The 23446-nt window shown below is 32.1% G+C and overlaps 1 protein-coding gene across 2 annotated transcripts in view; it reads right to left on the reverse strand.

Annotated features, from left to right (window-relative positions):
* Nucleotides 1–23446, reverse strand: part of Rab6 (RAS oncogene family member Rab6) — a 64440-nt gene that overhangs the window by 37512 nt on the left and 3482 nt on the right. For both annotated transcript variants that reach the window (XM_035357198.2, XM_035357194.2), the window contains exons 2-5: nt 13620–13678; nt 9501–9554; nt 4800–4905; nt 911–1022 (exon numbers count right to left, since the gene is read on the reverse strand). In XM_035357198.2, the coding sequence (XP_035213089.1) occupies nt 911–1022; nt 4800–4905; nt 9501–9554; nt 13620–13678 (331 nt within the window). The remainder of the gene's footprint in view (nt 1–910; nt 1023–4799; nt 4906–9500; nt 9555–13619; nt 13679–23446) is intronic.

The following is a 23446-nucleotide window of genomic DNA, read 5'->3' on the forward strand; positions in this document are numbered from 1 at the left end:
GTCTGAACCATTTGTGAAACCAATTAAAATGCATATCTCTTCTAGATACATAAGCGTGGAAAGCTCTAAACTTGTTCTCATGTTTTAAAATAGATACTAATACCACAATGAAGTTGCTAAGCACTAACTATGTGACTATCAGATAACTGAAAAGACTAATACAAAAAAAAATTTTTTTCAGAATCATACACTATCACAGGAATAATATTTTCGCATTATATATTTTGAGAATGTCTTCTGATTCTACTTTTACATTTACAGCATATGACTGTTAAAGAAGAGCTATGTCTCATTTTCAATATCCCTTCTCACACAAAAAATTCAAAACCTGAATATCTATTGAAATATGTCCTTTAAAAGCATCTTGGTATTATTTTCAGCTATGCTTCATATGAAACTTTCAAAGACGTTCAGATATTAAAATCAGCCAGCTTTAACCCTCTCAGCGTCACCCGGTCATCAGAAGTTTTGCTACTTGGTATGTATGTATTAGAGCTTATAATTTAAGATATTTTGCTTTCTTACTTTCCTTAATTATGTAAATATCATCTTAATGAATGTAAGTTTATGAAAATGTAGACTGATATAAGTAATTATACACTCAGAGGGTTAAATTAAATACACAGTACAGTGTAAATCTCAACAAAGAAAAATCATTATCAAAATAATCACAATTTGCATCAAATGAAAAATAAAAAGACCACTTAAATTAAAAAACTTCCTAAAAATTAGCAGATTTTTCAACACTTCCACAATTTTTCACAAAACAGAAACAAATAATATTTAATTAGAGAAAAAAATAAGCATAATGTCATACAATATTCTGCATGCACCAATATATACAGATATATATATGCATTTCATATTTAGAGCACATCATTTACTAATAGTGCATAAATGAAGCATTTACCTTTTATCTGCCAAATCTGTTTTATTTCCAACTAGCATAATGATAACATCATTACCTCGCTCTGTTCTTACATCGTCAATCCACTTAGACGTTTGAAGAAAAGAATTTGCATCTGTAAAGAGAATTTATATCACTATTTCAATAATTCTTTAAAAAAAGGCACACTAAGAAAATGGTATTTCTACAGTTCTCTGGAACTTCAAATTTAAATTCATCCATCTTGCAACAATACAACAATCAAAACCATTCATGCCTTATTCAGGATATGAATCAAACCTAAATTTAACAGCATATATAACCAACCTTTGTTAACTATCATACCATCGAAGTAGCTAAATATTTATTACACTGCTGTCCATTCAAAATTTAACATGGAGAACAAGAGATACAGTAACAATGTTAATTTGAAATACAGCCTCCTTTAAGGTCAGAAAGACAAGAAAAATCAACAATATGTATTACCTCAACATTTGTCAATAACTACTGCTATAAGCCGCAGCATTGAGTGATAGAGGCTTTAGATTTGTTGTTGGGAAATGGCAGCTTATGCCACCTTCATACATAGCCAAAGTTCATTTAGTGTACCCCACAGCTATGGCATTCTGGGATAGGCTTCTCCAGTCATTGACCAGATATGTTCAATGGGCAATACATACGGAGAACAACAAGCTACGGTAACAAGGCAGTATGGTGGGCTGAGAAGAAAGCTTGAACACCGAGTGCAGTGTGTGGTCATATGTATTGTCCTGCTCTAATGTGGCCACAAGCATGCCCTCAAGGTTAAGGAAGAACAAAGCTAGAAAACCTCAGATATATAGCACTGGCTGGTAAACGTACTGATAATGCATACTACAGGGTGCAAGAGTGGAACCCAATACCAACATATACAATAACACCATATGCAGGGCCAGTATGATGATGCATGACCCAACAGTCGAGCAGCCGCTCTCTATGGTGTCTCCAAACTCTAATTCGACCATGGTGGTACAGTAGCAGATTGTGTAATTCAGCCAAAAACGTATCAGATGTCCATCTCCTCCTTCCACCATAGCAAACACCTGTGGTTTAAAAGTAAGTTCAGCAATGGACACCCAGCAAACAGTTCATTGTACTGTAAACAATGTTGAATTCTTTGTGCAAACACCAACACTTGGGTTACAAACTGCATTCGCTGTAATATGGTTGCAGATGTGATAGTGTGCTCCATCAGTGCCATGTGCACAATATGTCTGATAACATGCCATGAAATGGTGCGACAAGGAAGTTCCCTCCTGCATCCACCAATTCCATATTCGCATGACTGTTGCTTAACTATGTCCGATATGATGTCCGATTTTCCAGAAGGATAATCCACAATCTCTGTATGCAAAGATTTTGCTTCAATCACACTCAGAAAACATCATACTTGCCAACCTATGACACTCAAAAATCAGGAGATTTTTTTAAGAAATCAGGAGATTTTTCACATTGTTAAAAAGACTTTTTAAATGATAAAAATATAGTTTTTAATAATGAATTAACTTTAAAAAGTAACTAATTCTTAAATGCAAGCAACAAAAAAATACCTTACACATAAACATTTTTATTACTTGCATCGTTTAAGGAAAAAAAAAAAAAAAGACACTTTAGTTTTCGTACAAATGTTATAAACAGTGGCAGATTTTGCTTTCTTTAAGAAAGAAACTTCATAATTTTGTTCACAGCAATTACCACGTAGGCCTGTTTTCGCTAATAAAAGTTTTTCGAATGTGTCATCACTAATATTAGATCTAAATTTAGTCCTCGTTTTCGTAACACTGAGAATCCTCTCACACTCTGCATTACTATAGGGAACTGTCAAGATGGTAACACAATTCTAGACAGTTCACTATACTTTACAGTTCTATCAGCACCTTTCACTTTTCCAATTAAACTCCATTGGGTGTCAATCCTAGCTGATTTTATAACTTCATCCAAGTTTTCTAATTGTAAACTGCTGTTATGCAGCTGTTACAATTAGAAAACTTGAATGAAGACTTGGATGGATTGTTTCAATTTTTCCTTCCTTTTAGAACTCCTTTCAAGATAATAATAAATATCAACGATGTGTTCATCCACATTTATGGGTAAAGAAGCTGCCCCTTTTTCAGCTGCTAAATTTAAGAGGTGACAGGTGCACCTCATAATCTGAATTTTCCTTTTCTTAAGATGCCTGCAACACCAGTCTTCCAAGCCTACCAATACTGGTGCATTATCGGCACCAAGTGCTAAGCAATTATCCAGAGGGCCTGCATTTTCTTTTAAAGTTTTAATAATTAGCTGTGCTATATTAAAGCCTGTCAAATGTCCTTCTAAAGTAGGAACATAAAGTAAACTGCACTCAATTTCTGAAGACTCTGGATCAAAAAGAGAAACAACAATTGGATACAGTTTTGAATCGGTATTATTACTTCCATCCGTAGAGAGGCAGAAAGGAGCTGTTTTAATGCTATCAATAACTGAAGATTTATTTTTCAAACCCATTTCTTTAACAATTGATCCTGTTTTGATTCTTGCACCTTGAGTATTTTTTAACGATTTCACTATCGGGAAACATTTTTCTAAATAAAGCTGCAGCGTGATCCGATGCATTCAGTGGCAGGATGTGCTCCAGTAAAAAGGCAGAGAACAGACATTCTGCATTAATAACTTTTTGGTCCTTTGTTTCCGAAGAAAAATTTAATTTTCCGTTTTTTTAAAAACAACTCATGTTATCCTTGTGTTTTTGCGTACGTACATGTTTGAGAACATCCGCCCTTCCACCATGCGAAATCGAAAAATCGCAACGACGGGCGGTACACAACGCAAATTTATTACATTTCTTTGAGGAAATAATGGAATGAAAGTCAACTGTGTACGATTTTTGAAACGTACACGAGTATTTCACTTTCTCGCAGACGTAGCAATAGATGATAATTTCTAAAACTATTTCCCTGAGGCACGTGTACTCACACAACTCTGGACAAAATGAAAGAAATAACTAAAGCACGTCCAAATAACAACTTACCTAGTCCTCATTGGCTAATATATGCCAGCTGACACGCAGTGGAGCTCGAAGCCCATTGGAGAACTGGAGAACGACGTTTCTGGATACGTATAATGCTCTCACTCACAAAGCAGAAGCTATCTGATTAGCATGGTTTTGTTTTAGATATAATGTAGAATAATTCAATTGCTTTCAGACATACAAAAGCACTTTGTTTTTATTCATATAACAAAGTATTAAGCCAAGTTGCATAAAAGTCGTGAGAAATTTTAAGAATAAGAAAAAGTCGGGAGAAATATATCGTAAATCGGGTTGGCGGGAGAGCGGTCGAAAAACGGGAGTCTCCCGCTTAAATTGGGAGAGTTGGCAACTCTGAAACATGCTCGAATAATGCTTGTGTTTTTCTATGAGCATACTGAAGCTGTAAAAACAAAAAATCTCACAAGAGAACAATTCACATTATTCGAAACAGCAATCTTACCTCCCTTTATATACAGATTTTTAAGAGCACTGATGTTGCTTGTGATGTTGCACTTGCACTGAAATCGTAATCATTTGCTTATTCCATCATGGTATACACATGCTGCAAGTTTCATGCTGTTTGGATGCTTCCTTTATGGTACGGCATTTTGTATGGTCAGTAGTTTAGGTGTACATCTTTTTTCCCATATAAATAACATAAGCATATACATAACACAGAAAGAAAGCAAAAAAGGACATTTGAGTCATGAAACCCAGACCTTTCTTCTCCTAAACTCTGCTATACAAGCCTCCTAAGCATACAAAACACAAATTACACTGATTTGATCCCAAAACAACAAATGAAGAGATATAAAACTATATTTCCAATACTTATCGATTCAAATATGATGAAGATTTACTTACTTGTGATATCATAAACAACAACAGCAACTGTTGAGTCTCTGATATAGCTGGGTATTAAGCTACGAAATCGTTCCTGACCCGCAGTATCCCATAACTGTAGTCTCACCTACGAAAATATTTGTCATTATGATTATAAGAACATACAAATTACTAAAAAAACTCAGAATTCTCCATTTAGAACAAAAAGCTAATAAGTAATAAAATTATAAAATGACTATTGATACATTACTTACCAATAAAATAGTAATAAATATGTTAGTTATCAATAAAAATAATAACTAACATCCATACAAGCAAAAATGAGAATGTACACAACTGATCGGTGAGACTGAGGTATCAATATATACATATTGGGAGAAAATTACAAGCAAATATAATACTAAATACAACACTCAATAACATCAGAATATAATAAAAAGCAAAAAGAAATTAAACCATATAAATGCTTCAGATTTCATGCAATAAACTGTTACTACAAAGGCAAAATTCGACTTCTATAAAAATAACAACATTATGGAAAACTTTTACTTTAAAACTCAATATTTAGTCATTTACATGCTGATGTTTTCGCCCATAAATATTTGTAAAAAATAACTAATTACGAGGGTTGTTTTTTTTCAACATCTGATTGCACGGTATGATGGGCAGGCATGCGGCAGGTGGTTGGTGTGTGTAATAGGCGACTGCACATCTTTCCCTCCACACGCTCTGTCACTGGCAAGTTCAACACACCATTTCCTGTCGAGTTCCAGTAACGTAAACATAGCTGTTGCTATTGATTATCCTGAAGTGTGAATTGTGAGCTATTATTCGTTTGTTGCAGGCAGAAGAGAACAGTGCAGGGGAAATTCATCAAAAAATGAGTTGAATGTATGGAGACAGCTTTATGACTCACAGTGTTGTTCGTGAATGGTGTCGAAAGTTTAAAAATGGCCGAACTGATGTACATGATGAAGGGGGTCAAGGACGCAAGTCTGTTGCTACAGACAACATTGTTCAACGAGTTGACCAAGTAGCTAAGGAAAATCGAAGGTACACCACAAGTTAATTATCAATGAAATTTCTGGAACTTTCAAGATCCCTGTACTTTATAGTTAATGAGCAGTTGCACTACAGAAAAGCTTGCGCTCGTTAGGTCTCACATATGTTGACTGATGACCACAAAACTCGCCGAATAGCTGAAGCGTTGGAGTTTCTTGACCATTACAATACTGATGGAGATTTTTTTAAATCCACTGCGACAGGTGATAAGACATGGATTCAATACAACAAGCCTGAAATGACAATCAAAACAATGGGTGCACACAAATTCTCCAAAGAGACCCAAGAAATTCAACAACCGTAAGGTTATGGCAACTGTTTTTTGGGACCAAAAAGATGTGTTGCTTGTGGAGTTTATGCAGCTTGGAATGACAATTAATGCAGATTCATACTGTGAAACTTTGTGACGCTTATGGAGAGCTATTCAAAACAAAGACGAATGCTGACTTCTGGAATTGCTCTGATCCACAACAATGCCCACCTTTACAGTGCTTGTGTAACCCAACGGCTCCTTCAGCAATTTCAATGGGACATTTTCGAACACCCACCATATAATCCCGGCCTAGCAGCGAGTGACTTTCAACTTGTCCCTGAACTGAAGCAGTGTCTTGGGGGGGGGCAGTGCTTCCAAAATTACATGGAGCTCAAAGAAACCATGTCACAACTCACTTCCAATCATTCGTGGGAACATTTTATGAAAAAGGTATTGCAAAGCTTATTCACAGATATGACAAATGCCTCAATCGTCAGGGTGATTATGTAGACATAACCTGTATTGTATATTAATTATGGTCATAAAACATTTTTTGTACATTCATCTATCTTTAGCCTAGTGCAGGTTGAAAAAAAATAGCCTACGCATATTCTAGTTTTCAAATGACTCATGCATTTCAATTATTTTAAGAGAATATATTTAAAGTTACTTGTTTTAGCAACCCCCCACACACGCACACACACACAATTAAAAATAATAAGCTTTATTTATCTGCTACAGACAAATGAGACACTTCTGAATTTTTATAAAGTTGGTTTGATAAAAAAAAAAAAACTTAGTATGAAAAGCCCATGAGGCTATCTAACTAAGGGAATGGTTCATTTATGGAGACATTCCAAGAAAAACTAGTGTAAAATTGCTAGTGGAAAACTATAACACATTCATGTCGTCAGCTTGCTCATCAGGACTTAAGTGCCAGTGTTCAACATGCTTATCTATTTAGCTACTAGAGTATTTAAACAGTATGAGCACACTGCATGTACATAGAGTTTAAGTATGAATACATATAGTGGCATATCTTTGTTGGTGTTCCCAAACAAACATATGTCCAAAAAAGTCATATTTTTTTGCCCCGTTGTAGTATTATGCCTCTAATTGGATGACAAAGGCATCAAAAATATATTTAAAAAATACATGCAGTATGTAATGTTCCACAAGCTTCTCTGCAAGAAGTAACAGTAAAGTGGTAGGGGAAATATTTGAAAGTCATTCATTCATAGTACTAATCAGCTGATTATGGGCAAGGTTGCCTTTCTGAGTGCTGCGACTTCCTTGAAAGTAATACAGATAAATTCTACAAAATGGACAGTAGAGTAAGACTATTATACATAGTGTTCCAAAAGTTATGTATGTCAAACTTTAGAAAAATAGTGGAAAAAAATTTCAACTGCAGTTTATGGTATCAACTTGACACAACATGGAGATTTTTTTCCATACACACTAAATTCTTGTAACTGAGGATTACTTCACAACACATTCTTGCAGAAAAGCTGTGTAAACATTCAAATAAATGTTTATTTACTTAATATTATTGAACTAAATGTTTGACTTTCCTTAAAGGTTTATTTGCTACCATCTACGAGAATACTTCAAATAGGCAAACTGAGCTTACTCACCTGCTATGGGATAACTCATTACTGACTGTCTTAAATAAATCACCACGTACAGCCATAGCATATGCATACGATGTTTTGCTTGTTTAGTTATTTGGCACATAGAAAGGGACTAAATACACTTAGTGACTGAAATTGTTCATTTATTTCACAAAATGTAAGTACACTAACTAAATGTTTAAACCATAAAACCATTTTTATTTCCTTGGTTTATTTCACTTGGGAAATGTTACAAATGGACAGCTCAAATTCTTATTTACTCATGCGTGACTAATGGAAAACAAAATGCTGCACATGCAAGAGTTTTGTTCAAATCCATAGAACATGTAAGTATTGTTTGCCCAGATCTGAGTTATCTTGTAAGTGCCACAAAGAACAAAAATATTATTTCATATGTTAACTACCAGTACACTTGTATGAATTTATTTACTACTAAAAGTAATCTACTATGGCTATATTTAAATAATAAAACAGAAAATAATTTAAGACAGGTACTTTATGCATGTGAATAGACACACAACATCAACTCTGGCAGCCAATGCATTAACAACAGCATTAGGCAGAATGTGATGTTCAGGTCCTTGTGACCCATACTGGGTATCAGATGAAAATTGAAAACCTCATACAACAAAAAAAAAATAAAAATAAAAAATAAAAAAAAATAAAAAATAAAATAAAAATAAGTACTTATGAAAAATTCTAGAATCTTAGAACCCTTAGGAAAAAATTAATCCTGAAACATTTAAAACTGTAACATCACTCTTAATTCTACACTTCATTCTTTTTATAAAAGAAATGGAGTGGTAATAATGCAGTAAATCTTCAAAGTTGTAGTTACAGTGAATTTTATAACTTTATTGTATCGAGTGGTTGCCTTATAATAAATTTGGTTCAAAAGACTTACAGAAACATTTATCTGATAGCAGTACTAAATATGATATCAACACTACAATAAAAATTGCGGTTAACTAAAGCTTACATGATTTATAAACTAGTTTTTGCTTGAAAGGTCTAAAACAATCCTACTAAAAAATGCTACTTTGATCTTTCTCTGTTGCACATTAAAATATTATTCTTCATTATAACCTTTTAAAAATTATCTACAAAACTAATGGTTAAAAAAATAACTGTGCATATTACCTCTGCATATATTATCACACCAAAATTAAAGGGGAGGGTGAAAAAAAGATAAACTTGCCAGACATTTAATTTTACTAGAAATTTCAAGTTAGGATAGATGATATATACTTAACTCTAAATACAAACACTTGCAGATGAAGGTATAACACATATCACACCTATTCAAGAAAAATTTTATAAATAGTTCTACATATAGGTGTAACTAAACATCAGCATACTACAATTTTACAATATCACTACATTTTGACACTGCAAAGCTATAACTTATTTTAATATATCTAGTATGCATATATTCTTCAAAGAAGCTCTTTATGAAATCATTTGAACAGGTTACTAAATTAATATTTTTGAATTTAATTAAAAGATGATAAACCAAGAGAACAATTAAAAGATACTACAAGAATCTCATGTTACATAAAATGCATTAAATTTTACAAACAAATTAAAGATAGCATACAATATTTGAAGCATCAATTCGATACATTTAACCTCTTACACTCAGTTCAGAGTCAAATCACAATCACTCCTCCTCTTAGCATATAGAACTGAAATTCCTCAACACCATACACATAAAAACTTTTAGGTTCATGAAATTGGCATGCTTCAAGCTATAGAAAACATCAAAGCACTTACTGTTCTGTCTTCCAAGTACATAGTCTTTGATAAGAAATCTATACCTATTGTAGCCTGAAGAAAAAATAAAATTAGTATAATACACAAAAGAAGAATGTAAAATTTTGCATGCAATTTATTTTTCTCCACATTTTTTATGTATTTGCTATGAATTATATTTCAGGAGATAAGAAATGCTCACAAAGGTAAGAAATAAATAATGGAAATATTAAATGAAACAAAATACTGAATTAAAGGAAGAATTTATTTTGATGATTTGGTCTAAAACAGAAGCATTAAAAATAAGTAGTGCAGTACAAAGTCCCCAGATTTTAGATTATCAGTTCAAATCTAGTAAGATGGAATGTAGATAGGGCAACATTGGGGCTTTGTTTGCATCTGGTAAATGAATGCTAACACCAAACAGGGCCGCTGCCAAAGCCAGTGCAGGTGCACTAGGTGGTAACAATTTTATAATTTAGAGGAGTACAGAAAAGCAGAAATCAGGGATAGCAAATTTTTTAGAATTTAGGGTGGCAAAGCAGTGAAATGAAAGCATACAATTAATCAATGTTACTGGCTACATTGCAACTTCCCTAGCCAGGTGTTTGAATGCAATTGGGAAGAATCTTTTAGATAGAAGGAAAATCATATATACAACACACCTACTTTGTTTTGTTCGAGTACTGCATTCTCCATACCAGATTTTATATGGAGAGAATTTTTTTTTTCATTATTTTACTTGCTTACTTTTTTTTTTTTTTTTTTTTTTTTTTTAAGGTTATTGACTCATTTTACTGATGGTCTGTAGGTTTGGATACTCACAGTAAGAATTTTTTATTCAATTTAACAAAGTGGCAAAGAACAATAGCTCATATTTCCCAATGATTTGTCAAAGCTTTCAGTTACATGGCAGCTTATTAAGCCCCCCCCCCCAAAAAAATCATGGCACAGCATGTATGATTTCTGACAAAGTTATCCTCTAGTGATACAAATCTTTACAGACAAACCAGGAAAAAGTTGTTTCTCATATCTTAAAGAGCTCTTGGTACTCAAGCTACTCTTGGTATCTTAAGAGCTCTTGCCGCATGTACTCATAGACAATTCATGCGCTAACCAACACAACACGTTTTCACACATAAAAACTGATCCTACACTGTAGCTCCTTAAAAGAACTGTACTACAATGCAAAAGTTACATTTAATAGCTTATAGTGACTTCGGATTACTACCAGATATCACAAGTTACCATTCAAAATTTAAAACATCCACAATTAAATACATTCAAAATTTGCCAATTTTGACTCATTTCACACATACAAACTCACTTATCTTATTGATTAAACAGTTACTGTATAATACTACTAAGACAAAACATTCATGCAATACCCAATTCAATTGTAATTCAGTTATTTTAAGTCCTGGAAAGTTACACTGTAAATATTGGTATACTTTATATTATTAACAGAGAAAACAATCAATTTATAAGTACAGGCAAAATTATAAGCACCTTTGATTTAACATAATAATGGCAATAAAATAGAAACAAATACAAAATTGATACATTAGAATTTTGAGGCTTAAAACACATCCAAAAGCTTAAAATTACAGAAGTTAAAATTTTAATCACAATTTTAAGAAAAAACAATAAAACTTCAAAGCTGTATACCATTCATTTTTTGAGTACCATTTCCATTATCTCTTCACAATAAATATAACCCTCAAACTATGGCAAACTACAAAGATTGTTTTTCATAACTGAATAAGACTAAAATTTTCCATTTTACTATCATTAAAATAGAATCTTATATGTCAGAAAAGGTATAATTATTAATCAATTAAAAAACAATGACCCCATAATAATGGGTCAGAAATAAGAAGATGACCCCATAATAATGGTCAGTGTGTATTAAATGTGTGTATTAAATTATGGCAAAGCACACTAGGGCTATCTGCCTAAGAGGAGGGATGCCTTCGTGGAGGACTTTCTAAGGGAAACTGGCTCGTATACACGTTACACATTGGGAAAACCACGAAAATGCCCATGCAGCCAGCCCGTTCGCGGGATTCGAACCTCGGACCGAACTACCAGTGTTCAGCGACTTTACCGCTCGGCCGCTGGTGGGCCTAATAATGGTCAGAAATAAGAAGAAAATACTTCATGTTCATTCTTCCTGGTTACTTACAATGATATCACTGCACAACTATTCATGTCATGAAATAAACAGGTTACCACATTTTGTGCTCTGCAGCATAATCAAGACTTTCCAATAAGTATCTCACTCATGCTTTTAATTATTTTTCGCAATGCTACTTTATTTTTCTCTTCTTATCGATTTGAATCCGATGATTATTTAAGACATCCTTTTTTATATTTTCCTTCTCTTTGGTGATGGTAGGTTTGATGTCATGATGAAGCACGTATGTCTGTCTGAAGCATATAATTTATAATTTTCAACAGTAACTAAACAGACCCTATGTAACTAAGGTTGCATAGTGGGTTTGCATTTAAAAGTAAAATTACATACATTTATTTAAAGATTTTATATTTTTGTATACAATTAATGGGACACTCATATTCAAGCACTAATTTAAAAAGATATATTTGCAATCTTATGATATTTACCAGTGGTCTTTTGAGTTTTGAAACTCTTTGCTTCTATAGGTAAATTTCAAAGTACTGGGTCACACAGAAAGTTTTGTGGGCTTTTGATGATAAAATACATATGAAACAGCACAAAAACGTACGAAAAATTCACTAAATCACATAAAGCACAACTTTCGTCTGTGGCTTTTTGCTATCTCTCCAGCAGATGAAAAACTCCTCTTTTAAAAAGTCATTAGGCTTATTTGTAAAGATGTTATTATCAAGGTGCTGCCTGAGGGTCTCCAAAGTGAACTCCAGGCTGCTCAGAGAATTTCGAAGTCAACTGACATGATGAAAATCCGAGGAGGCAAGGCCTGGTCAATATGGATAGTGACACAAAACATCCTACACATACCCAGTAAGTCTGTCTGACATCGATCAATGTAAAGCCGAGCATCATCATGATGGAAGATAAATGGTCAGTTCTAGGCACTTTGCTCTAATTTCTCATTTTAAAATTGCCATTTAGAAACAGTATTTTATGAATTTATTGTCTGATTTGGCGGCAACAATACATAATTTGCATGTCCTTTGTAGCCCACCATACACAAAGTACTATTTTTGGTGGATGCAGCCACCATCTCGATGTTAGTAAAGGAAGTTTATTTGGCTTATTTCATAATGCTTTTCTTGTAACATTATTATACAGCATCGAAATCAAAGAATATATGACAAAAATGAACTTTTGGATTCTCCATTCTCAACACTGCATTATAAAAAATTATGCCACAACACATTGAATTATGAAACATAAACAGGAAAAACTGTACTTAAACAACTTTCTTGATCAAGGTCATGCATTATCAGAAGTTGTAAAAAAAATTAGAAGAAAGCGTGCAGCAATTTGAAAAACCACAGAATTTCCAGATGACCCATATTTCTGATTACTGTAATGTCAATTTTGGAATTCTTTGCAATGCCTTTAAAATAATCATTGCAATTATCACATTTTTGTGTGGTCAGTTTAGTATGCTTGGGACAGATCTGCATATTTAAAAGAACTTTTCACTTAGTCATCATACTAAAATTTAATCTGGTTTTTCTGTTTCTTTTTTAATTACATTCATATCAATTAACTATTATGTATTTTGTTTGTTTTTGTTAAAAATATTTACTTATTTTCATTTTTGTCCACACGTTTACAGTTTACAAAATTTATTTAAGAATGTTTGCAAGTACAGCCCTAAAAATGCATTATTTACCCTTTATTTCATCATTTACCTGTTCACAATTTTCTCACAACAGATTTCACATCTAAATTATTACCCTTTAATAAACTTTTCAAACTTATTTGAATTCCGTATTTCAGGTTCTAACTCACTTGGATGTCACTAGTGTGCTAGAAATTGTTTTTGGTAGACACTAAAAATTTTCATTTCATATATATGAAGAAACAATTTTATAATTAACAAAAATATTTTTACTACAATGATCTTGCTAATAATTTTACATACACATTGGAATTAAAGAAAACAGTACTGAAAATTATCTTACTTGATACGTATTGTCAAAGCTATCATACATGAACCTTGTGATCAGAGAAGTTTTACCAACTGAAAAAGAAAAAAAGGAAAAAAAAAATTCATATTTTTTAAATGTATACATGTATATATCTGTATTTGAAAATAGTATTCAATAAAAGTTAGACACTTTACACTTAAAAAATAAGACATTCAGCAAAAAAGGTACAGCAAAAGCGATACATTTCTTAATTTTTTTCCTAACATTAAACAAATGAAAAAAAAATTCAGTTACAGCACATATATATAGAATAATAACACATTCAGCAAATATATATAACAATTAGGATTTCAGCAAATAAGATACGACAAAGCTGATTATTACTTAAAACTTTTTCATGACATTACACAAATGAAAAATAATTCAGTTACAGCACAAATAATATGACCATAAGATTTGCAGGTAATGCAAAATAATCAAGATGTGAATACAAATATAAAAATGTATGCTTATATCAGTACATCATTTAATGTGAAAACCCCAATTTCATAATATGGTAGCTTACTACAATTATGTGTCCAAATAAATAAATAGAAGCCACTTATGAAAACTGCAAAAAATTTTGAAACTTAATTCGAATTCATACAAACTGTTTTCAGTACCATAAATAATAAAAAAATACCATACTACCTACAAACTCAGCAAACAGAGAAACTCAATCAATACATTAAATTTCACAAGATTAAAACTTCTGCAGAAAATGGATTATTCTCAGAACTACTGTACTATTATCTTATAGAAATAAACTTTTTTGTCTTAATTGTAAAACTGATACATATAGGATTTGCCTACAATGGAAGAAACTGTAGTAAAATTTCTGCCAAAATACAGTATTTTGCTGCAACACTGCTAAACTGAACAATGGCTTTGAATTTTTTCTAATGCGATTACCATAAAATTTCTACAAGAAAAACATAAAACTGTTATTAAGAAAGGTAAATAAATTTTCAGACATATGTAATTAAAACACAAAATTTGTATATAATAATATACATACACCAAATGCAGAAGTATAATAAGTAAGTTTTGTAATTGCAACTCATTATTCATTATTCTTATTATTCATTACTTTTTCATCTGTAAAATCCAGTTCAATCAACTTCAGAAAATCTACCTTCTGTAAGAAGGCAGTTATACAAATATCTAAATACCATTTTCAATGTGACATTTCAGGTAAAGTGAAATCAAGCAAGGAAAACTAGGAAATAACTTTCAGCTTAAATTTTACCACTGATGTAGATTAAAACATTAAAACTGTGCCCAATTTTGAAAAAGTTCACGCCTTTTTCCCCCAAGCTAAATTATTTTTCTTTGCTTCTAAGCGACTTTAAAACATTCCTCCACCCCCTTAAAAATCAGTAGAATGATGTTCAAAATCACAGACTCAATTATTGTCAGAAAGTATGATAGAAAAATTCCAGGATTAAATAATTTCTACTGATGCTCTAAATATGATTAGCAACCACAGATTCCATATTACACAGTAAGAGAGCATCATATACTCATCAATTCATAGTTTTCAGAGGAGGGGGAATCCCCTATTTTGTATTCTTTGTCTAGCGGTTCTATTAACATAAATGTAAAGCACAACACCCTCAGCAGTACGGACCGGAAAATCAATTAAGAATTTTTAGTAAAAAATTTGGTTACCAAACATGTCTATTAATTTCAAAAAATTAGAATTTTTACAGTTTTGAAAAACTCAGTACATGTTTCATCACTTTCAAATCACTTCAAATCACAGAATTGTTGAGTAAAACGATTTCCATAAATTCTATTTTCATTTTATTCATTCATCATTTACTCGTTGTTTTATTCCTATACTTTTTTTACCATTTCAGTTTTGAAAATACGATTATAAAAAGAACAATTACTACATATTAGCACTTTCATCAGTTTGAACAGTCTTCACTTCTCATCAGTTCGAACAGTCTTCTTCATTTCTCCATAATACCTTTCAATGATGACATCTAAAAGCTTTATGAATTCCTTGATATAAGGATTTAAGGATAAAAGCTGTGTTTGAAAGCAGGAACACAAGCTTATATGTTTCATGCAGACACCTTTAGTATACACAAGTGCCTAGCAGTAGAAGTTCTTTATTTTTCAGTTCTACATGCCATTTGATAAGAAATCATTGAAGATTTTTTAAATCATCCTGGCACTTTTATTGTTAAAGTAGCTAGTAAATTCTTAGCTCCTTTGAAATACATTAGATTTTTACTGGTGCCATTTATCAGTCTGCTTAATTTTCCACCTTGACAGCATGTAAATAAATTAGGTGTCCTAAACTAATTATAATAAATTAATTATAATTATAATACAATTAATTATAATATTAATTATATTGTAATTATAATTAATTTATTATAATATTAAAATTAATTATAATATTAAAAATAAATAAATTAGGTCTTTTATTTTTTGCAAACCCTTAATAATTCAGTTTCAGACATTAAAAATATGTTTTGGAAGAGTTCTTGTAAAACTGTAGTTTCATCATGTGAATTTATGTTTTCAAATGTTCTGGCAACATTATTTCATCCACTATTCAGACCCTCTCTGATAACTTTTTTCTATCCAAATATCTCAATGAATGGTCAGTACAAATTGTTATTACATAAATCATTTGGGCTCAGCTTAATCCCATTTAAATTATTATTACAGTACAAAGTCCGTAATCCAGACTCGACGGGACTTCGGCCATTCCGGTTAAGGGTTTTTCCGGATTATAGATCATCAATTTAAATCTGGTAAGATGGCATGCAGAAATTATACAGTTAAAAATATGAAACTAATTTATGAAATAAAGAGCAATTATGAAGTAAAGGGTAACAAAATTTACAAAAAAAAAAGTTTAATATTTATTTGTTTGCTTTATTAAACATTTCTTTCAATGTAAGTTGTTTTAAGTTGCTTCGTTTTTTGTGCTAAAAGCGCACGTGTAAACATTAAACGCGCATGCGTAGTATTAAATGTGTATGCGTAAACGTACTACGCGCATGCGTAAGGCATTCAAAGAAAAAGTTTCTGGCTTTGAGGTCTGGCTTATAGATCACTCCGGATAATGGACGTTTGGATTACAGACTTTGTACTGTATAATCTTCATAACTGGTCATCGAATTTATAAAATATTATTTAACATCAAAATCACTAAGTTATAGTGTGACAGGCTTTAATCAAATGGTCACCCAAGAGACAGATAACAAAAATGTTCAAAGAGGAAGATGCATATACAGAAAAGTACCACACAAAAATTAGCATTTATTGAGGTAATGTCTAGCCTCTCTTCATATCAAAAATAAACACTGAATTATTACAAAATATAACTAAATGGAACAAAAAAGTGCACAGACTACCCCGTATTCCAATACCTTCTACTACCTTTTGTTGTATAATGTGCATTTGGTGTATGTATAATGCACACATATAATTTTAAACTACATTTTTTTTTTATTTTTAGGTACATTCGGTGTACTATAACATGTATCCTTTCCTTTACAAAGAAACATGGAAGATTCGTGTGTGATGCTCTTATCTTTTAAAGGTCATTCATTCAAAGATTTTTCCCAGCCTTCTGAACAATGGTATGCTAAATTAACAAATGATAGTTATAAACAATATATACGTGGGAGGGATGCTTGAGGGAGTAAATAATTCTGCAAACAGGGTGGGCTGTATTCATTGTAGAGGTGAACAAGAATGTTGTTATAGGATTTCAAGAAAGGGGGGACATAATTTGGGATAAGAATGCTCTTTTGACCTCAAAAAATTCACGGATTTAAGAGTCAGATGTTTTCTCTTTCTGTATTCATCTGAAGACACGATTTTGAAGTAAACACCGAAGGCTTTAGTAAATCACATTTGCTTTAGTTGAAACACAGTTGTCTAGTGCTCCTTTTAGTAGCAAATATAGCTCCAGTAAACAAAACAAACACAGTGCTGGTTTAAAATGCAAAATCACTCAATTTGTGAAAGAAAATGAAAATCGTGCTGCAGGAAGGATTCTTTGTATTGGTGAAAGCTCCATACATGAATGGAAGGAAAATGAAATCACAATAATGAATATGCCAAAGAATAAATGTGCTTTTTTGCAAAGGAGTAACAAAATGGCCTAACCTCAAGGAGAGTGATGCAAACTGGGTCCTAGCTCTCCAAGTGTTACACATTTAGTCCTGAAATTTCAAAGTTCTTCAAAATGTCATGAATATATGTTATTTTCTTGATTATAATTAAAAAAAGACTCTCTGTACGATTCCTTTTCTTTAAATATACAACTGCTCGAAATTGGACACATTAAAAGCTGGCAGAAATTTTTATCTGTAATGAATAAGAAATCCCCCCTTATGTATGGAATTTTACATATATTACATAGAGAGGGCTAGAAAATTTCCAGAATGTAACAAGAAACAGTGTACGTTTATTTGCCTTACAGTAGGCAAAACAGAATGCAAGTGAAAGCGAAAACTTTAAAGCAACTTTGGTATAATGTAGAGGAAAAAAAGTTTTGCAAATGCTTCCAAAAGTTTGGACAACAAATTGATAATTTTCCAGAAGTAGGTTACTGGCAAAAATATTGGGCTGGATCCTAGCAGAACCTACACCCTTGGCACGCCCACTTATATGGCAAGTATCGATGTGTACATGGACAAAGTTAAGGGAGTGTGCAATGCCAAGTTTGTGCAATTCAGGGATGTTTTTTTTACGTCAAAATTGGTCAAACGTCATGAAAATAACATATATTCATGACATTTGACATTAATTTCATGGATACAGAGTTTGTGCAATTTTTTGACTTGTTATTTTCAAGTTAGCAATTTTGAGAAACGTGCGAAGCAGTGGGTGATTCTTCACTTTCCCAGTTTGTCACCAAGGGTGTGGGCTCTCCTAGGATTTTACCAAATATTATTTACTGTCATATACTAAAAATATTGATGAAACTCCAGTAATGTCTGATATGATAGAAAATAAAGCAACTGATGTAAAAGAAACAAAAATGGTTTACTTATAAACAGCAGATCATGAAAACTCTCACCTCACCGTAATGCTTTACAGATGCTTAAGCAGATGGTATAAAATTAAAACTCATGGTCATTTTTAAAACAAAGACAATGACAAAATGGAATTTCCTAAATGTTGTTTCCATTTATGTTCACGAGAAAAGATGGATGAATGAAACCAGTGTGAAATTGTGTATAAGAAGTGTTTGGCAAAAGCATCCTGTTGCCTTACAGAATCGGAAACTTTTAGTTTGGGACAGGCTCAAAATCCCATCTAACGGATAACTGCTGAAAGAGTGTAATAAAGACATGGCAATTATTCAAGACAGATCAAGACCCTAAGTTTAGCCTTTAGCTGTGTGTATCAATAAGCCATTCAAAGAAAATTTAAAAATACAGTAGAATACGTAAATGTTAGAAGGTGAAAAAACATATATAAAAGAGAACAGATGTGTCATACCAGTTTAGAAAGAGTGTGTGAGTGGATAAATAAAATCATGAAATGAAACCCGACATAATTCAGAAATCATTTTAAAATATAGTTATAATCTAGATGGAAGAGAAGATTATGAATTTATGGATCAGAGTAACAGTAATGGCGAAGATGAACCATCATTCGATCAAACGCTTCAAGATATAACGGAAGACGAATATGACAAACTTTTCATGTTATCCAATAATGGAAATTTAAGTTCATAAGGTAGGTCATTTCTCTTTTGTAAACATTTATATGTATGAGAAATTTAACTTTTATATGCTCACCTTATTTTTAAATCTATAATTTTTATATCCAGCATATAACGAACAACCATAAATTTCAAAGCCTCAAAACACTTTTCTCTTGACAAGTTCTGTTTTGAAGCTCCAAAGAAGAGATTAACATATGTGTTTATATTACTAGTTTAAGATTTTTGCTCTACATTTTAGTACGTAAAAAATTTATGTTCATTTTTAGTTTTTGTTCAGTAACATTCAATTCAGATGTATTTCGGAAACAAAGCTAGGTTTTTACCTAGCTTTGTGTCATTCAGACATTCTTACTGCTTAGTTGGATATTCATCTCAACTTCTTTAATTTATATATATATACTTAGCTTTTTTTAAAAGTGAAAAGTTTTATTCCTACAAGTTTTAAGCACATAAGCTTTTAATCTTACTTGTACTTCAAGGGGTTATACACATTAATGAACTGTTATTCCACTTTAAATTAAAAAAGAGAAAAACTTATTGTTAAGAATACTTTGAAAATTAAGTCCTAATTTTTTTAACTTTAACATATTTTCTCTTGTAATTATACCATAAGGTACTTTTCCAATTTGCCGGTGCAAATCTTGCCAAGCAGACTTTATTGGTGACAACATACAATATACACAAAAAAAAAAAAAAAAAAAATGTTAACGAATGTTAGTTCTAAGAATTTTTTATTTTGAAGGCATACACATTTTAATATCGTTTAAAATTTCGTAAAAAGCCAATAAATTTGTAAAAAGATGTTAATTTAAGAATTTATAGTTCAACATCCTGATTCGCCGGTTCATATCACTTGACCCCAAGTGATCTCATCTCACATAAACTATGTTACAAAAATCTAATTATCTCAGTAATTATCTAAATTAATTTCAAGTTAAATCTTAACTTGGAATAATTCATACGAATAGCTTACTCAGAAATTATGTAAAACCGCACTGCTTCACTTCGCTAGTGCATTCTCATTAGAATTGATGAATTTTAACCCTTGACTTTGTCTTTTCTATATTTTTGCCTTAGGGTGAATGGTGTGATTGCATCCTAATTGACTTAATTACTGTGAATGGCCTTAGGGCATAAAACTGAACTATCTGGTAAAAGTTCTATGTAATTGTATGCCAGTATTGAAAGAAACAAACAATCTGATAAGAAATGGTTATGACTTATTTTGAAAGTGATGCGCAAAAGGTTACCAGCGAGGATATTCTGTTTGGCATCAATTGTAGCATTACTGGCGACTTTATCGCCTGCGTTAGCAAAACGGAAAAGTACCTATCATAATTTACATTGTGTTTCTCTTTTATATTTTGAATCTATGTCAGATCTTAAACCAGTCTGAACCTTTTGTTTTATATTATTTGGCTCTACTCTTATATGCACTCTAATTTCACCAAATGTGGCAATGTGTGTTCTGCGCTGGTTTTTGGTGCGACTGTGTGTTGTATGGCAACCCTGTTGATGTTGAAAAATCTTTTGCTGGAGTGGTTTAACCTTTTGAGGCCGGGCTTTGGTAGCAGAAAAGCTACCAAAGGACGGGGAATCTTGAACCGAATGCTTTCCCCCTTTAAGAAATCACCTCCTATTTACAACAAAGATTCTTGTGTGTAGTTTAATGGATTCTCAGAGGGGTGCATCTATGTCACAAAAGGAAGACCTTTTAAAGAGATAAGGGGCTAAAACCTTAGAGACATCAAATTTGACATTTCACCCCACTTTTCAGCCTGGAAAATGGGGGAAAAAGACATGGCCACTAAAGTGGACAACCCCGTCTTTTCAAAGAGAGGACTCTATGGCCACTATAATGGCCATCCCGTCTTCAAAAGGTTAATTGCTCATCGGTACGTGTTGTGCATGTTTTCAAATGGCTTATGTTGCAATGATAGACATGGTGGCAAGATTTTAGTCGCATATTTTAGATTGTGTGGAAAGTAAATTTAGGATTAAAAGGTACGATGTTGGAGCTGTTAACGAGTCTTTTGTCCACGGGTGTGTTTATGAGGATTGAAGTGTATTTTTGGAATTTCTGTGGGACTTTTAAAATGGAATCTGAAATGTGGAGCTGCTATGAGAATTCGGAAGAAGGGCGTTTCTGATAGTTCTTGTGTGGATTTGCAGCCAAATGGTTGTTGGTAAAGTATGTGGCTGTCAGTGGAGTTAAGATTTGAATTGTGGTTTCGGTGTAGTAAGTTAACTTTGGAGGAAGTTTCTATCGTTACTTTCGAAATTTTGAATCTCAGAAAGACGTGATACAGCAAAATCATGGCACTTTTGTTCAGAGACGTTGTGTGACTGGCGAAATTTAATTCAGGAATAAATTATATTCAGGATTATATTATAAGTGCATTTTATTTTACTATGAATTTTTATTGTTATTGTTGTTTTTTTAATTCTTTGTAATTTAGTTTAGTTTATTTGGTTGATTTGTGCACAATGCTGAGATTCTGCAATTTGTAGATTTTTTTTTTTTAAGTTTAAACAGAATGCTGTGTACATGGTATTCTTTGAAATTTATTGTTGTCATGTTAACTTATTGAAGCCAGGTGTGCATAGTTCATAGATTCCTTCACTGCCTAGAATGTGCAATTCATACATGTTTTTTCAAGTTAAAACATATCGCTGTGTACATGGATTCACGTCAAATATTTTTGGTTAGAAACTTTACATTTTTGCCACCTAAATTTTTTGTTTTTGTTTCGGATTTTTAGCTTAAATTGTGTCTTCAAAACGTGGTGTTTTTTTAGACATTTTAGGCTTAAAATTCGAAATGTAGACAAAAAATTTAGGTAGTAATATGGCGGAGTGGAGTTTCTCGCCAAAAATGTTTGGCAAGAAATTTGGTGACCTGAGAGCACATGTAAGAGTAGTTCCTATTTTTTTAAAAGACATTTTATCTGGCATTTAAATTTCTTATTAATTCCTATAATTTTGACTTTCAAAGAAAATTAACCTATTTCTGTATTTCATTTGCACCTCAACTTGATTTTTTGACAAGCAAGCAGGAAGACTTGGAGAGAGCAGAGCAAAATATTGGTTAGTTTTTAATTAATGCAGTCCTCACAGCAACTGAAAACATATATCACAGTAAGTAATAGTTGAAGGATTATGGTATGAGAATTATCAACTATATTGCTTAATACAATCCATACTCTGCCACCCAAACGGTATAGTGGTTATTGACCAAAACGCTGTTGCATGGACCTCCGACCTAAGGTTCTACACCAATCAGAGTTATGTCCATGCAACAGAAAAGAATCTACCATCCACCACCGGCGGCATTCACTGAATCAATGATAGTAATATTACAATGCTAAATTGACATATTATATGATAATAATATCACAATTGCTAAATTTACATGCTATATTATATGATAGATATTACATGCTATATTATATGATAGTAATATTACAATTGCTAAATTTTTCATACGGATTATTATGTATCAATTATGGTTGATCTTTACAATATGGTAACTGGTAGTTTGGCGACATTTTGGAGGCGATAAAGGTTACTACCTGGGACTTTGGTAATAATGTGAGCAGTACTCAGTTCCGATTACGCATTATTTTGTGTGAGGGAAATGAGAGATCATGGGATATGTCATGTGATATTAATGGACGAATTACGGTTCTTTAATCGGAAAAGGGGGGAAATCGGGAAAAAATCTGGAAATTTTGTATTTGGTTTATTCTGTGTTGTGTAAAACAGTGTTTGTGAATTTTTGGATCCCATGGCCGTAACTAAAGAAAAGTTTATCGGACACGTAATCAAGATTCTGAAGAAGATGAGGTAAGTTAGTATTTTTAATTATTTGAGGATATTATTTTTATGCATTGTTCTAAATCTAAGGTGGAAGTAAAGGAATTTGGTATTATTGGGAAAATTGTTATTAGCAATGATTTAGTTTAAAGTAATTAGGATTGTAAGGTAATTTTTATTAATTTAATGTATGTGCTCATTTATATTTTAAGTAGTGTTTTTGAATTTAATTATATTTTAATTAAATGATAGTTATTTTGTGAATTTTATATTTGTAGGAATTTGGTATACGTTT

The sequence above is a fragment of the Stegodyphus dumicola genome, chromosome X2 (assembly GCF_044657685.1).
Source record: "Stegodyphus dumicola isolate Sdum_Otavi_A_Nest chromosome X2, ASM4465768v1".
Lineage (NCBI taxonomy): Eukaryota > Metazoa > Arthropoda > Arachnida > Araneae > Eresidae > Stegodyphus > Stegodyphus dumicola.